We start from the raw sequence: 14,971 nt of genomic DNA, 5'->3' as shown, positions 1-14,971 counted from the left end.
ACCAGGAGCCAATACTTTTTCGTTTTAAAAATTAAATTTCTTTGAAGTTGAAACGCAATGTATTAAACCAAAAATCGTAATTTTCCTGTTTAAAGAATTAAATTTCTTTGAAGTTGAAAGGCAATGTATTAATAAAGTGCACAGCCGTTTATTACCAATAAAAAGAAAAAAAAAGCCTAGTGTAGTAGGAGGTCTCAGATTCGAACCTTTTGATTGTTATCTCATCCTTTCCTTAACTATCAAAAAAATAAATAAATAATAAAATAAAATAAAATAACAAGAAGAAAGGAGAAGTGCACAGCCACTGCCCGCCCACTTTGAAAGTGGCGTAGTGCGCCGCACCACCTTTCGAATCCTGGTTCCCGCTTCAAGTCTTCACCTTTCAAAGCCCACCCTTTCTCTCTCTCTCTCTCTCCAAAACCTCACCGATATGGAACTAAAAATATTTAACTTTTTGAATGGTTTTACTCTCTATCTCTCTATCTTTCATCTTGAGGACCTTACCAAAAAATATATCATCTTGTGGAGTCCTAAGTTTTTGTCACGTGGTACTACAGAATGAAGAAAGGAGCATGCATGTACTCAAGCGGAGATGGAGACATGATGGAGTTTTTCTAACACGAGACCAACCACTTTTTCTCATTCAATTTTTGAGAATCAAAGTGTGAATATCCAACACAAGACACCTACACGACACTCCATTCAATTTGAGAATCAAAATGTTATATAGTTATTTATATTGGCGTTCATGCAACTCAATTCCATGCCATTTTGAGCTCCAATCCAACATTGTCATAAAAAGTTCAAAGTAGGTGTTCCAAATCAATTTAGGTGTTAATTATCGTTAATTTTTTTATTGCCTTTTTCTTAGTCTCTTTTTTAGATAAAAATGTTTACAACATGTTTTTTTTTTTTTTTTTGCCATTTTTTAAATATTTCATTGTATTTTACATTGTCCTATTTAGATCAAGTGCAGTTGACTCTTGTGGAGAGTCTCAAAGTCTCTCCCCATATATCAAATTTCAGTTCAAAGTAATTTTTGTTTTAATAAAAAAATTGTAAAATTTATATAGAATTTACCAAGTGACAAAATAGATGTCAATATTCGTGGGTTTAAATTTAGTTGCCTGTTCATGTATAAAGTTTCAACCTAAGGCTATGTTTGGTAGCCAAGAGAAGAAAAGAAAAGAAAAAAAGAATCTAGAAAAGACAAAAGGAGAAAAGAGAAGAAATTGTGAGAAAATAAAAAGAGTATGTATGTTTGGTTACCAAGAGAAGAAAATAAAAGAATACAAAAAAATTTGAATTTTAAGAGAAATAGACACATAGGTAATCATTGTGTAATCATTCATTTTTTGTGTTATTAGCTTTCATATATTCTTATGCTTTCTTGTGTTTTTGGCAAGAAAATTGTTGGAGGAGCAAAAGAAAACTTCACAATTCTCAAGAAGAAATTTGAATTTAAAAAGGGGAATCTTCTCTTGGGTGAAGACATATCAAGTGCAAAGAAAAATTCTTAACCTAACGAAAAAAATACAGAGATTGTACATTTTTCTTTTCTTCTCTTGGCTAACAAACACAGCCTAAGTGAAAATTTTCCTTTTATAAAAGGTTTTCTTCCTCTCACTATGCTTGGTGAAATATAAGATTTCACTATTTGCTATATGACAATACATAGATTAGTTCATGTGATAGAGGATCAAATAAACATCTAATTAGAACAATTAATCTTAAAATGAATGGAGAACATAACTAAAATTACAAAAGATGCTATTTTGTATTTTATATTCATCTCAAATTGATGGCATTTTGGTCACTTTACTAAAATTTTATTTTCAGAGTTTAAACAACTTTCGTTACTTACTTAAGACCAAAATTTAGCTATTAAGATGTATTAGGTCATCTATCACATAGACTAATCCATATACTACCAACAAGTGGCAAAATAAATGCAAATACATGTGACTTAAGTGTTATATTAAGTAGAAGAAATAGTTATTAAGAGCAGTGAATACTCTTATCTTGGATATTAATTACAAAAGTGTTTTAAGTTTGAAAAAATTTCACTTTCCTTCCTCCTTAATTCTCCTGGCAACAAAAACAGAAGTCTCGCATTTACCAAAAGAAAAAACTAAGCCTCACAATTTATTTTTAGATCTTCAAATTTTTTAAGTGAAAAATTGCAGAGCTAAAGGGTATTTCCTGAGATCAAAGGGAATATATGTGTAGGATACTAGGATTAGTCGGTAGTCAGACTGAGAGCTTCACAACGGTCAACTTCCAAAAATTCCAATTGCGAAGGAGGAGAAGGTATAAGGTTTGGCTTCCCCAGGTACGCCCTGATCCGAAAACTTCATTTTGCTCACACCTCTTCTGGTGATTAATGTCACTGGGGAAGTGCACGTCAACTTCCAAGAACAGCAACTAGGTCCTAGCTGCGAGGTGAGAGGGGCTAGGTGTGGCTCCCCCAAGTACCTCCTGATCTGGAATTTCCATTTGTATCTTCCTTCTTCTGCTGATTTATAAACTGCGGAAGAATACGTTTCAACTTCCAAGAGCGGCAGGAGGTGGGAGGTGCGAGGTGCGAGGCTCCCTCAGGTACGCCCAGATCTGAATATTCCACTTGTTCAACCTTCTGATGATGATGATTTTATACGCTGCAGGAGCGTAATCAGATCTACTACCTTCCGTCATCTTTTTATGAATGTTTCCTTCTCGTCTTTGACAAAAAAAATCTGATCTTTGCCGGCTCATGTGCATTTCTCGACGTGGTTCTAGATGAAGTTGATGCAGATGATGTTCTTGTTGTTTCTCATATTTTGGTTAGTAACCGTTTATTTTTTAACTTCGCTCTTCTCCCTTTGAGCGAAGTTATAGAATCGATTGAAATTTCCGTCTCTGCTATGGAGAACAAAACGAAAAGACATTACTATTAACCTGTGGATTGCCAGTTAAATGCTTAAAGCTCATAAAACTAATCTAGTGATTCAAGATGTTAATAAATAAAGGTCTCTTCTTTTACTGATATGCAATCGATGAAGTCAAAGATTTTTCTAGATTTGTAGATTTTTTTCTCCTTCCGCTTTTTCTATTTCTTTTTCTTATTCCCTTTCTCTGTTCGATGCTCTGTTTCTTGGTGAGCCTGAGTTCAACAAGTCTGGCGACTTTCGGACCTCGGCGAGAGCGCAGGTGGTAGGGCAAGGAATGCTGAGGTTTCAACCATGGCAGGCTTTGTACGCTGCGAGCATATTCTTTGTTCCTGTGCTTCCGCGCCCAGCTCGAATTGCTCTCTCACTTGTTGAAACGGAGAAGACCCTTCGAGCTCGAGGTGTAAAGAGTCCGGATCGTCAATAACTATGTTTTTACGTACAAGTCTTTGCTTGGCACCTGTCCGATCCTACGATGGAGACATCTCTTTTTTCCCTTTTTTTTTTTTAATCTTCCCCGAAGTTTTTCCCCTCTTTCCTCTTCCACTATCTACGAAATTCAATGCTGAAAGAAGCATATTCTTCACGGCTTGATCCAATATCGGTCTCTCTCTCAATTACTTTTGTCACCCTCGATTTGTGGCTGTTCATGTCGGTTGCTCCGGCGTGTGTGATTTATCCATCACTGCTCTTTGTTTATGCGGGATAAGGTTGTATCAGATCACCTCCCCGTACTGTAATCTCTGTTTCTCCAAGTCTCCATGAAGGCATGAATGACTCCGATACTCCCAAATCTCCTCTAAAAGCATATCAAAATCTTTGAAATCTCGTTTCTTGAATCATTGATTTCTATTTCTATTTCTAAAAATAAGTGAAACGAAACAGTTTTATCAAACGCTTTTTGCATCGTTTCTGCTATTTCTAGAAATAGAAACACGTTTCTTGAAACGTTATCAAACGGACGCCTAAACTGCACTCATTCAATAACTGACAAGTTTTAATTAGAAGTCAAAACCCATGACTGGTCGTAACTAGGAGGGATGAATCCCTTAAATCTTTTAGCAAATTAAAACCCAACTGATCACAACACCGAATTCCATCCACCGACTCAGAAATGCTGCTGTCGTCCTATGCGACAGATTCTTCAACATAGGCGCCCATCCATGCACCACCATATATATCTCGCTTTCTTTCGCTCGCTCGCTCTTCAAACCTTCCTAGCAATATCTATGCTCTGAACTCGCCTTTAATGTCGACCCAATTGGAGGCCTCACGACGGGTATAGGATAATCCCAAGTTTGAGTTTTGTTGTGTTGGAGGATTTGAAGCTCGCATAGCTAAATCGGGAAACTGCAGTTCCACCCAGTACTGGTGCAAGGAAATAAATTCAAAAGGTTAAAAATAAAACGAATTCATTAACTCGCAGCTATGTAGCCATCAATGCCTTCACAAACATTCCAAGTCAAAGTTCCAGCACCTGTATAGTCTTTGTTGGTCTTATCGGTTCCGCTCAAGCTTTTCCACTTTGACCTGGTTTCACACCCTTGTGTGGGACCACACTGCAGTTTCTCAACCTACCACACCCTTGAGATTGCATGGGATCCATAGTCCATAGACCATACCGGGAGCAAAATCTCTTCTGGGGAGTGGACCCCTTTCACGCACACTCTGGATGAGGATCAACCTTGCGTGGGATCCACAAGGCAATGAAATCTGGGTCCAGCTCTAATACCATGGTGGTTTAGCCACGTCCAGCGGCGGGCAACCCCTCGGAATGCATGTCCAGATGTTGGGTGTAGCTTCGAATCTCTTTGAATGGATCAAGGTACATTCTCATACATCCCTGGTCCGTAGATTTAGAATCTATTAAATGAAGAGAGAAAATTGATTCTAAATCCACGGACCAAGATTGTTCTCGTATATTCTCGTACGTGAATCTGATCCGCTCTATGAATCTTTGAGGTGCTTCCAACTATTGGAGTTGCCCTCTAGGAACCAAATCGACTTCCCCAAATGGCGAATGAATTTGACCATCACAAGCAACACTAAAAATGAGCGAACCTGGTAAAAGTTGCTCTGTTACATAAATAAGTAAAAAGAGAGTTACCCCCACAAAAAGCAGTCACCCAATGTTTCCGGGCACACACGTAGAGGCATGATTAGTTCCACGAATCTCACTGCACTGACCATAGTAAATTCCTTCTCCTTGTACCGAAATAGAGGTCTGATTTGAACGACCAGGTACAGCATCACATTTGACACTGCGCTGGAGAGAGTCCAGCGCTACTAATTTCTTAGAATACAATGCTTCCAAAAAACCAAAACTAATTCATTGGTATGTCAAATTAATTGAATTCTTCTCTAAGATGTGTGAAGAAAGAGAATTTAGCTATCTAAGTAATAATTTGACAATATGTTTCTTTATGGGACGAATTCTAGTTTCTTTCTAGGGAAAATTTATATTAAGTGGATATTAGGGCAATATATCACTATTGCTTCTATACCCATTTCCAATTTACCAGCCAGATTATTTAACAAGAAAGGTTGTAGAGGTAGATTTAGATTGGAAGATTTATTATAAGAACAGAACTGAATGGTTTATATATATCATGAAAATACTTAAAAGGAAACAATACAAAGGTGCATAAATTATTTGAACTTTTCTTTTCCCCTTATTTTTACCTTTATTTTTATTGATCTCAACCTATCTTGTCCATTTTGATTTTCCTTTATTTTCTGTATAGGATGGTAGATTCCTCATGTTTATGGATTTATCCTCTTCTAATAGATAATTGACAATATTATGTGTATTTTTTTATGTGGCTTCCTAGATTTAAAGCCATGAACTGGATTCAGCGAAAGATCTACCTGTACAATGTCACTTTCGGACCATATGGGTTGGATTGGTGGGAAAAGTACATATTCAGTATCCTTTAATTTAGTTTTCTCTCTCTCTCTCTCTCTCTCTCTCTCTCTCTAAGCATTTCTTAGGTTTTATACTTGCTCATTTGGGTTTGGTATTTGGAGGGAACCACCAACATTTGGCATTTGCATTTTAGTAGTGTTCAGACGTAATTGAGAGCAAGTTTCAATTAAACAGATTAACAAATTGAATTAAAGCAATCCAAAACTCTATTTATTTTTTTGAAATAATTCAAAAAATAAGAGGTAATAGAATCATAAATTAGGGGATTAATGAGGATTTTGCTATCTAAGCCTCTACGGGTGGAAAAGATTTCGTTTGTTTTTTGAGGCATACAAAAAGATTCAGATTTACTGAATATGTCTTCTAAGATTAAGTAAAGGTTGAGCTAATAGGTATATGAGAATAGGACAGAAGAAAAGGGAAAAAAAGCTAACAAAGGGATGCACTTGCACTGTTAATGGGGAACACCGAACAGTACAAAGGGATCATGTGAGAATTGGTGTTGAGGCAGGGTAGGAGAATGTAGAAAATAGAGAGGAGTGAAGAACGAACTCCAGATTTGCTTGATGCCCGATTGGGTATCGTTTTGATTGGATTGCATGTCTGTTAATGATCATGCCGAAGGCGGATGAACAACTTGATTTTCAGGGATTACTAATAAAAAATAAAAAAAAATAAAAAAAAAAAACCTACCTTTTTAACATGTTCAAACATATATGATTATCCAAACACAATTAGGTTCTTCTTTTTAGAAAAAGGTTTTTCTCCACTCATGGCAAACTTAAAAAGTTACACAAGTTTAGAGTTGAAAGTAAATCCTTTTTTTTTTCCCCTTAAAATTTGATGTTATTGTGGTTGTGAGCTCTTAACTCCTGTAGATTTATTGGTGATCATGTTGCTCTGGTTTATTTGCTACAATGGATCACGAACTGCAGCTGAGTTTTATAGAAGGTAGTTTTTTTAAATTTATTTTTCTTGTTAAGTTACTTGAGGTCAGTTTACAAACTGCATGTTCTAGGGGTTTGATAAAGCTCTGTTTTATTTTGTTGGAGTTCTGAATTTTTAAAAGTTCCAAGATTTGTTTACCTAAGGAAACTCATTGGATATCATGAGAACACCATTTGAGAAACATATAAGTATGTGTTTGTGAAGTCTTTCTTATGGTGGGCCTATGTAAATGTATATATACTTGCTGCTGAATGCATTTGGAATGAGTAAAAGAAATAAGTGCGCATTTAGATTTGGTCATGTTCATTGTTCAATCAAGGAGAAGAAAACTTGAGTGCTAGCTGACATTATCTTTTTTTGGTCAATAAAGATTGTGGTTGTTACCTTGGTTGGAGGTTTGTGTTTTGTCTGTTCTTAAAATAAAAAAATTACCACCCCTCTCATCCACTATCTCCAAGAAGTCTAAAACAAACATCTGTGGGCCTCCAAGGATGTTGGATGGTAGTGATTGTTTGCTTTGTATTCACTTTATGAATAAATGATACAAAGTATTCTATTCTTAATGATGGTTGATGCTTCCATTTGGAAATGAAATTTCAAACAAGAAAATAAACAAGTTTTTGAATATATAGAACCCAACAATGCCATACACCCCAAAAGGTTGCCATGGTAGGTGAAATCCTTATTGAAAAAAAAAAAAATGTATTATATTAAAGAGTAAAAAAAGTAAGATTACAAATAATTTGATAAGAAAAATCCTTTAATTAATTTCATGCCTGCAATAGCTATTTAGACTTTTTTTTTTTTTTTACTGAGCTTTCATTGTAAATTGTAATAAGGTTATACTTCTTTTACATTGTAACTTTTAACTTATTTTATGTCCAATTGTGTGAAGATTATATTGTTAACCAACATGTTTGCAGTAACTAATGCTTGGATTATTGTTCTGATTAAGAATTTATTATTTTCAGCCATCTCAAGGTTATGCTTGGAATTGGAGAGTGATATGATTGTTGAAGGTAGAATGGAAGCAGGGTGATTTCAATCAGGATTGCTCTTTGGGATTTGTTGATATTGCAATCTGCCTTCTTTGTTATGTGCATTTATGTAGATTATCTTTTTAAACTATTATGATTTTCTTTTAGTGCAAATGTTGTTTTTATTTTTCATCCAGACAAGACTTTCCTACATGGGCAGCTGCATCTTGTAAAGACCATGTAAAGACAATTTGTAGAAAATATCCAAAGTACTGGACATAGTTAATAATTGAAAAGTAAGGAACAGAATGTACAAATTTCATTGTTTTGAATGAATGCATCTAGCCTGGTTGGTGATGCAGGAGGTGAGGCACTGCATCACTAGGGCATATCAAACAATATTAGTTGTCCTTTATATTATTCTATGCAAATAGCACTGCTGGAGCCCTTCTTTTTTTTTTTTTTTTCATATATATTTTTATGTAAGTTCTGTTGGAGCCTTTGACACTGAGAGATGACCACCTAAGAGATGCAACACTAGTGCATTTTAAAAACTCTATTCATTTTAGATTTCCAATTTTATAGTTTTTGGATGTATCCTTGGGTTCATAGAACATGAGTGTAATGAAAAAATAAGATTTAAAAAAAAAAAAAAGTATATATTATATGGGAAAATAGAATAATGTCCCAACTGTTGCTTCCATTCAGTTTCACTTTTTGTTCAAGTAAGTATAACACATAAAATGGAAGGGACTGAGTTTTCCAGTGCCCAAGATCAACGAAAATTCATTCATCATGGAGATTGAGATACGTGTAGAGAGTGTCGGAAAGGTATTTTGGGGAATATATTAAAATCCTAAGCGGTTTGTGTACCCTAAGATAGTGGATGAATTTTTCTCTAAGAGTAAAGGAAAACATTTTCAAAAAGAAAATTTTGGAAGTAAAATTTTGTATAAAAAATAAAATTTTTATTAAGATTTTTTTTTATGTTACATGATTTAATTACACCTAAAAACCAAAATAAGCTCAACTCAAAACAAATCTAAAAAAAAAAACCCTAGCAAGCCCGTTGTGGCTATGGTTTTAATCTACGTTATCGGATTGAGTATTGTTCATCTACAAAATCAATACCATACCAATATGTATTGACACGTATCCGATAAATATACCCCAATAGGAAGCCCATTGTGGACTGTTTTACCTTTGGTCCGTACTGTTCAACGATACAATATCATTATGGTATCGGGATCGGAGTCCTGCAACAGCTGCGATACCAATAGGAACCTTGCAATATAGATTTAATAATTCCTGCCACATATGGAAAATATAAATTCGGGCTCATGTGAATCTGTGATAAGCTAAGGTTTGAAAATTAAATACTATGTCTAAATACTAAGAGTGGGGTTCCTAGTCTTAGATGCCATGGAAAAATTCTTGGTGTACGCACCCATATCAGCCATTTGACCAGGTGTCAATGGAAAAACATCAGTATTAGTATAGCCCAAGTGAGAGATTGTTAGGATTTTAATGTGGGCTTAACTGATACCGATTGATTCATTGGGCCAAAGCAATTATAGACCCACTTTGATTAGGAAACTTCTAGCCCAATCCATTGTGAGAATGAATTAGTGTTTTAGGAATTTTATTATAAATAGAAGTTAAAGGTCCATGCAGCTATCTCTTTTATCTTCATGGTTTTGGAAGCACGGACTCTCTTCACAGGAGTAGTGCATACGTGAGAGAATTTCAAAGGTGAAAGACTGTAGAAGATCTTAGCATATGAAACTCCATTGAGTAGTTCTTCATCATCTTCATTGGAGTAATCTTCGAGTGACGGGCATCGATCATCTTCAGCACACTAGGTGAAAGGTACAATTCAATCCTCTATGATTTGATCAAATCAATTATGCTTTAATTAATATTATGTTCTAGTTGTCTATATGAGAATCGATTAGGGTCCATTGTAAAATCCTAATTGTTCTAACATGGCTGCCTGCCTTGATCGCTCATTGTTCACGGTAGAGCTATTTGCCCTTATCCATGGCTATTGCCCTTATGGGCTTACCTTTGAGCGGAACGGATTGTCTTATAGCTTTTATACGGATTTAGAGCCCATACTTGGCACTGGCCAAATAGACATCGCAACGCACGGTTGCCACTACTTGCTTTATCACCCTTAACGTGAGCAACCTTATAGCTCAATGGTAAGCAGCTGATAAATGAATGTGGATCAAGTTTTTATACGAGAGTCATTTTCGTACTAATTGATCCACACAAATAAAATCCACCACAGAGTTAATTGTTGGATGAATTCCATCTATACGGAATAGCCTTAAACAAAAATAATTCTCATATGAGGACTTGATCCACTCTCCTGATGAGTGTGATTTAATGAGCTCCTTGCTGATCACTTATGGGTCTCTCCCTATATATCCCAATCTAGGTGCAAATACCAAAACAAATAATTGAAGAGACTTACACCACCAGAAAGGTTCGTAAGTCCCCACATGAAAGGGCGTGCCATTGCACGAAGGATTTATGATGTATTTTTAAATATGAAATCTGTCATGTGGTTTATTCTGATCATCATTAAATTTCCAATGGTCCAAATTTGCCACCTCACTTCTTCACATGGAACATATAAGAATGCAACATAATAACATTTTCTCATACTTGTGAGTTGAAGACTTTTTGAAATTTGAATCTAAATAATTTCATTTTCCATTTGTTTGGCCTGTGATAATAGTAACAATCACATTTTTTACATTAGCATCTAACGACATTCAAAAGAGATTTGGCCTGAACGCTGGCGCTGTGACCATATAAGCAATCAAGTTTTCTTGCCCTAATCTTTAATAGAGTTGAATGATAAAACAAATTCATGTAGCCATTTGCATATAGTTGGAAAAAGACTTTATAAGTTGAATCGAGTAGAGACTCTATCATGTTTCAAAAGTTTGAAAAATGACAGATTAAACAAAAAAAAAAAAAATAGGACTAAGTTTCATAAGATCACAATGAGCGGGAATATTCATTTAAGCCACTAGAGAGAGGGAGGAGGAGGAGGAGGAGGGCACATCCAGGATCTCGTCCCTTCAATCTACTTGGTGATATTCATTGAATGGTAAAGAACAAAAATTTCCAAAAAAATATCTCTTTTTCATGGATAAAGAAGATCGAGACTGGTAAGATACAAGAAACTTTATACAGGTCATCAAATGTGATCTCGAAATAGTCAAGCCCATGGGTGATGGAAATTTTCCTTCATCACCAGGATCAACTTTCAGTTCGCATATCCCTTTCTAGGGATGACTCATTGACCTCTAAGTTCTAACTGCTATTAACTTCAGAATGTCTTCACTTTACCTACCTACTTCCACCTTATATTGTCTTCGCTCAAAAGAAAGAGAAAAAAAAAACGCCTAGATAGCTACTTCTCATCTGTAAGAATCGGACCTTAGTTTTGATGTACAGTCCTTTAAGCCGACAATCCGAATCGATTCAATCAATCCGATTCCGGTGTTTAGATCCTTGATCCACAGTGCATGCCCCATTTTATATACATTCTTAGTTTATTCTTAGTTTTCCTCTCTCTCTCAGTGGTCAGTGGGTCACTACAGAAAGATTTCTTGAAAACTAAGCGAGGAGGGCAGAGGGGAAGAAACAGATCTCGTTCAGCCTTAGAAGCCACCAGAGATCTATGGTGAGTGATCCCTAACCCTAGGAGTCTTTATGGTCTATCTCCTTTATCTGCATTGATGTTTTTCATTTAGTTTATATATCCCAAATTCGTTTTCTCCCACTGGGCTTCGTTTGAAGCGATCAAATCAGAGTTAGACACCGTAATTAGCATTTCAGGGAACCCTAGAAAGCAAGCTCCATGAAAGAAACGACTTCAACAGAGCCTATAGGGCAAAATCTTATCAAACTCATTAGCAATGTCTGCTTCTCCGTCTTCGTCTTCTCTGTTCTTCTATTTACTGTAATTGCCATCACATACCAACCTCCCGATCCCTGGCTTGAATCCTCCAAAGCCATCACTAAGGTTTTAACCCAAGTGGAAAACGCCACTTTCACAACCGATTCTTCGATAATCCAGACCGGCGAGGATCTGGTCGCCCTCGCCCCTGCTGTCTCTCCTGCTGCCGGGGTTCTCATCACCACAGACACCATCGAGAAGTCTGAGGAGAAGATTGCTAATTCCAGCTCGACTTTGGACTGTGACTATACCTTGAAGCAAGTTAATTGTTCGGATCCGCTTGTTCTCATTGCGATAGAGAAGTTCAATCTCAAGGTATTTAAGTCCATCGTCTTCTTAAAGTATCAGACCCCTGTGAATGGATCGAAGCCGAACGAATGTGATGTGGCATGGAAATATCGGAACAAAAAGGAGAAGTCTTGGCGAAAATATAGAGACTTCAGGAGATTTAGGCTTGGCATTGGAGAGAACTGCACCTATGAGGTAGCTGGAGCTAGAGGTTGGCATTCAGGGACTAATGCCAGGCGGCCGAGAGGTAAGATTTCGAGTTCTCCTTCAAGGAGTGGCAGAACTCCAAGGGTTCCATCGCCTGTACGTGATGAGGAGATTAATGATACGATACCCACTCTTCAGTCAGATACAGCTTTCACAAAAGGGAGATATTTGTACTATTCTCGGGGTGGGGATTACTGCAAAGGTATGAACCATTACTTGTGGAGTTTCTTGTGTGGTCTTGGTGAGGCACAATATCTGAACAGAACATTAGTGATGGATCTGAGCATTTGCTTGGCTGCTACTTATAATCCAAGTAAGAAGGATGAAGAGGGCAAGGATTTCCGCTACTATTTTGATTTCGAGCATCTTAAGGAAGTAGCATCAATTGTCGAGGAAGGAGAATTTCTCAGGGATTGGAAGAGATTGGAGAAGGCCCGTAAGAAAAGGATCCCGGTCAGAAAGGTTGCAAGCCACAAGATTACGCCGATGCAGCTAAGTAAAGATAAGAGCACAATCATATGGAGGCAATTTGATGCACCTGAGCCTGAGAATTATTGGTACAGAGTATGTGAAGGTCCGGCTGCAAAGTATGTGCATAGACCATGGCACGCCCTGTGGAAGTCAAAGAGGCTGATGAATATAGTTTCTGCGATTAGTGGGCGGATGGACTGGGATTATGACGCAGTTCATGTGGTACGAGGAGAAAAAGCTCAGAACAAGGAGCTCTGGCCCCATTTGGATAGCGACACATCCCCAGATGCCCTTGTTGAGAAGCTTAAAGGGATCATTCAGCCTTGGCGGAACCTGTATATTGCCACCAATGAGCCATTCTATAATTATTTTGACAAGTTGAGGTCTAACTACAAGGTTCATTTACTTGACGATTATAAGGAATTGTGGGGAAACACTAGCGAGTGGTACAACGAGACCAAGCTCTTGAATGATGGGCACCCCGTTGAATTTGATGGGTATATGAGAGTTGCCGTGGACACTGAGGTACTTTACAGGGCAAAGATTCGAGTAGAGACATTTCATAACTTGACAATGGATTGCAAGGATGGCATTAGTACATGCTGATCCAGGTTGAGGACAAAGCATTATAAGGAATACATTTAGAGCAAGGGATTGCGGTAAAAGATTTATTGGTCCGTTGCTTGAGACGTCTTGTGCTTATTTCTGTTTCTTGATCCGGTTCTTGGGTGAAATATACTGAGCGGCTTCTTTCTTTCCTATTATGCTTACTTGCTTTCATTACTTGTATTCATTTGTCATTCAGCAATTGGATGAGGTTCATTTGTGTAAGATGTTTTTATCCCCATATTCAAGATCTCCTTAGAAGTTGAAAGAAATGCCTTCCATATTTCTCACTAGCTGGGTTGCTTAACCACACACTTTCAAAGAACCTGCGGCAAATATCAAACTTCACGATTGAATCCCTTACTGAGTTATATCCCCATCTCTCTTAAGATCCCCTTAGTTTTTTAACACAGGGCCTACTTTTCATATTTGTCACCGGTTCTGTTGCTCAACCACACTTTCAATGAAGTAAACCAGGGGGAGGTTGGGGTGTGTGTGAAGGGATCAAACCTACAGTAGATGTTTGAGCAACTGGTAATACATTGAAATACCTTGAAAGTCCACTTGCACTAGATGTGAAAATTCATGAAGCAAAAGAGAAGCTTGACGGGTTGCACTGATATGATTGGACGGAGATGAAATTTTTTTCTGAATTGTGTTGTGTGCTGCTACTAACATATTTCCTGGCGGGTTTGGTGGCTGTGCATCCATAATAGCTGGTGTTTCAATGTTGTCTATAATGTTAAGTTCCTTACAAACACTTTGATGTTTTGCTATCATTCTGAACATGAATTTGTTTCAGCACAAAAACAGGGACCTCTCTACCTCAGCAATTCTGGTGTTAGAAAGGCAATTGGTTCTATAGGTTTGATTATTGCAATCACTTTATTTTGTGAACATACGAAGTAAACCGTTTTGGGCATCATATCCCCACAGGTATATTAGTCATAATGTTGTTGACTCCAAACGATTGGATAGGGGATAAAAAGATTCCACCCCCGCCATCAAACCATTATCAAGTTGTCCTTGTCATCCAAAGTCCAAGACTAGAGGTTGGACTCCGAGATCACTTTGCTTGGATGCTAAATTCATTGAAAAAGAAAGCCATATGCCAGGAGACTCAGGACTCCTCCACTGTGAGAGAAAACTTGCAGATTAACTCCCAAAAATCTCAAGAAACATGACACCTTGATTATATTAGAACAACATAACACAATTCAGCTTTATCCCAACTAATTGGGGTCGTCTACTTGAATGTTTTTTTTCAATCAGCCCTATTCAAAATCGTACTTATTACTAGTCTTAAGCTATGGATGTCTTTCCCCACTCCTCTTAAGAGTCATTTTGGGCCTATCTTTAGCTCTTTCAGCTCCTTCAATGTGTGAATCAAACCATCATAAGCACCCTTCCATACTGGACTATCGAAAGAATTCCATTTATATGATGCTTATGCCACCTCAAATGATTTTTTTTTTTTTTAACTATCAAGTATCAGGATTACTGTTTAATTAGCTTTAATTTGCACATATTTTATTTTATTTTTTCTACTTTTATATTCTCTAAGCCTTTCTATTAGTCTCATTCTTATGTGATCGATATTTCTAGCATAGATTTTTTTTTTTTTTTTTCCTGTGCAAAGCAT

At 36.9% G+C, this 14,971-nt stretch overlaps 1 protein-coding gene and 1 long non-coding RNA gene across 5 annotated transcripts; both read left to right on the top strand.

Annotated features, from left to right (window-relative positions):
- The first annotated feature begins 2,093 nt into the window (after window positions 1-2,093).
- Window positions 2,094-8,095, top strand: LOC122088834. Of its 4 annotated transcripts, none has more exons than XR_006143167.1 (5): window positions 2,094-2,598; window positions 2,664-2,822; window positions 5,759-5,853; window positions 6,732-6,804; window positions 7,773-8,095. It is a non-coding gene; the product is annotated as an uncharacterized LOC122088834 (long non-coding RNA). The 4 variants fall into 4 exon arrangements; XR_006143168.1 differs by having other exon boundaries at window positions 2,098-2,598; window positions 2,779-2,822; XR_006143166.1 differs by lacking the exon at window positions 2,664-2,822 and having other exon boundaries at window positions 2,102-2,598.
- Window positions 8,096-11,330: 3,235 nt separating this feature from the next.
- On the top strand, window positions 11,331-13,601 carry LOC122090110. The gene has a single exon (XM_042659953.1). It carries the CDS (start codon window positions 11,659-11,661, stop codon window positions 13,327-13,329), a length of 1,671 nt encoding a protein of 556 aa, XP_042515887.1. The 5' UTR covers window positions 11,331-11,658; the 3' UTR covers window positions 13,330-13,601.
- Window positions 13,602-14,971: the final 1,370 nt, after the last annotated feature.

Source organism: Macadamia integrifolia, chromosome 9, assembly GCF_013358625.1.
Source record: "Macadamia integrifolia cultivar HAES 741 chromosome 9, SCU_Mint_v3, whole genome shotgun sequence".
NCBI lineage: Eukaryota > Viridiplantae > Streptophyta > Magnoliopsida > Proteales > Proteaceae > Macadamia > Macadamia integrifolia.
The sequence above is the reverse complement of the archived record's forward strand: the minus strand, read 5'-3'. Positions and strand labels throughout refer to the sequence as shown.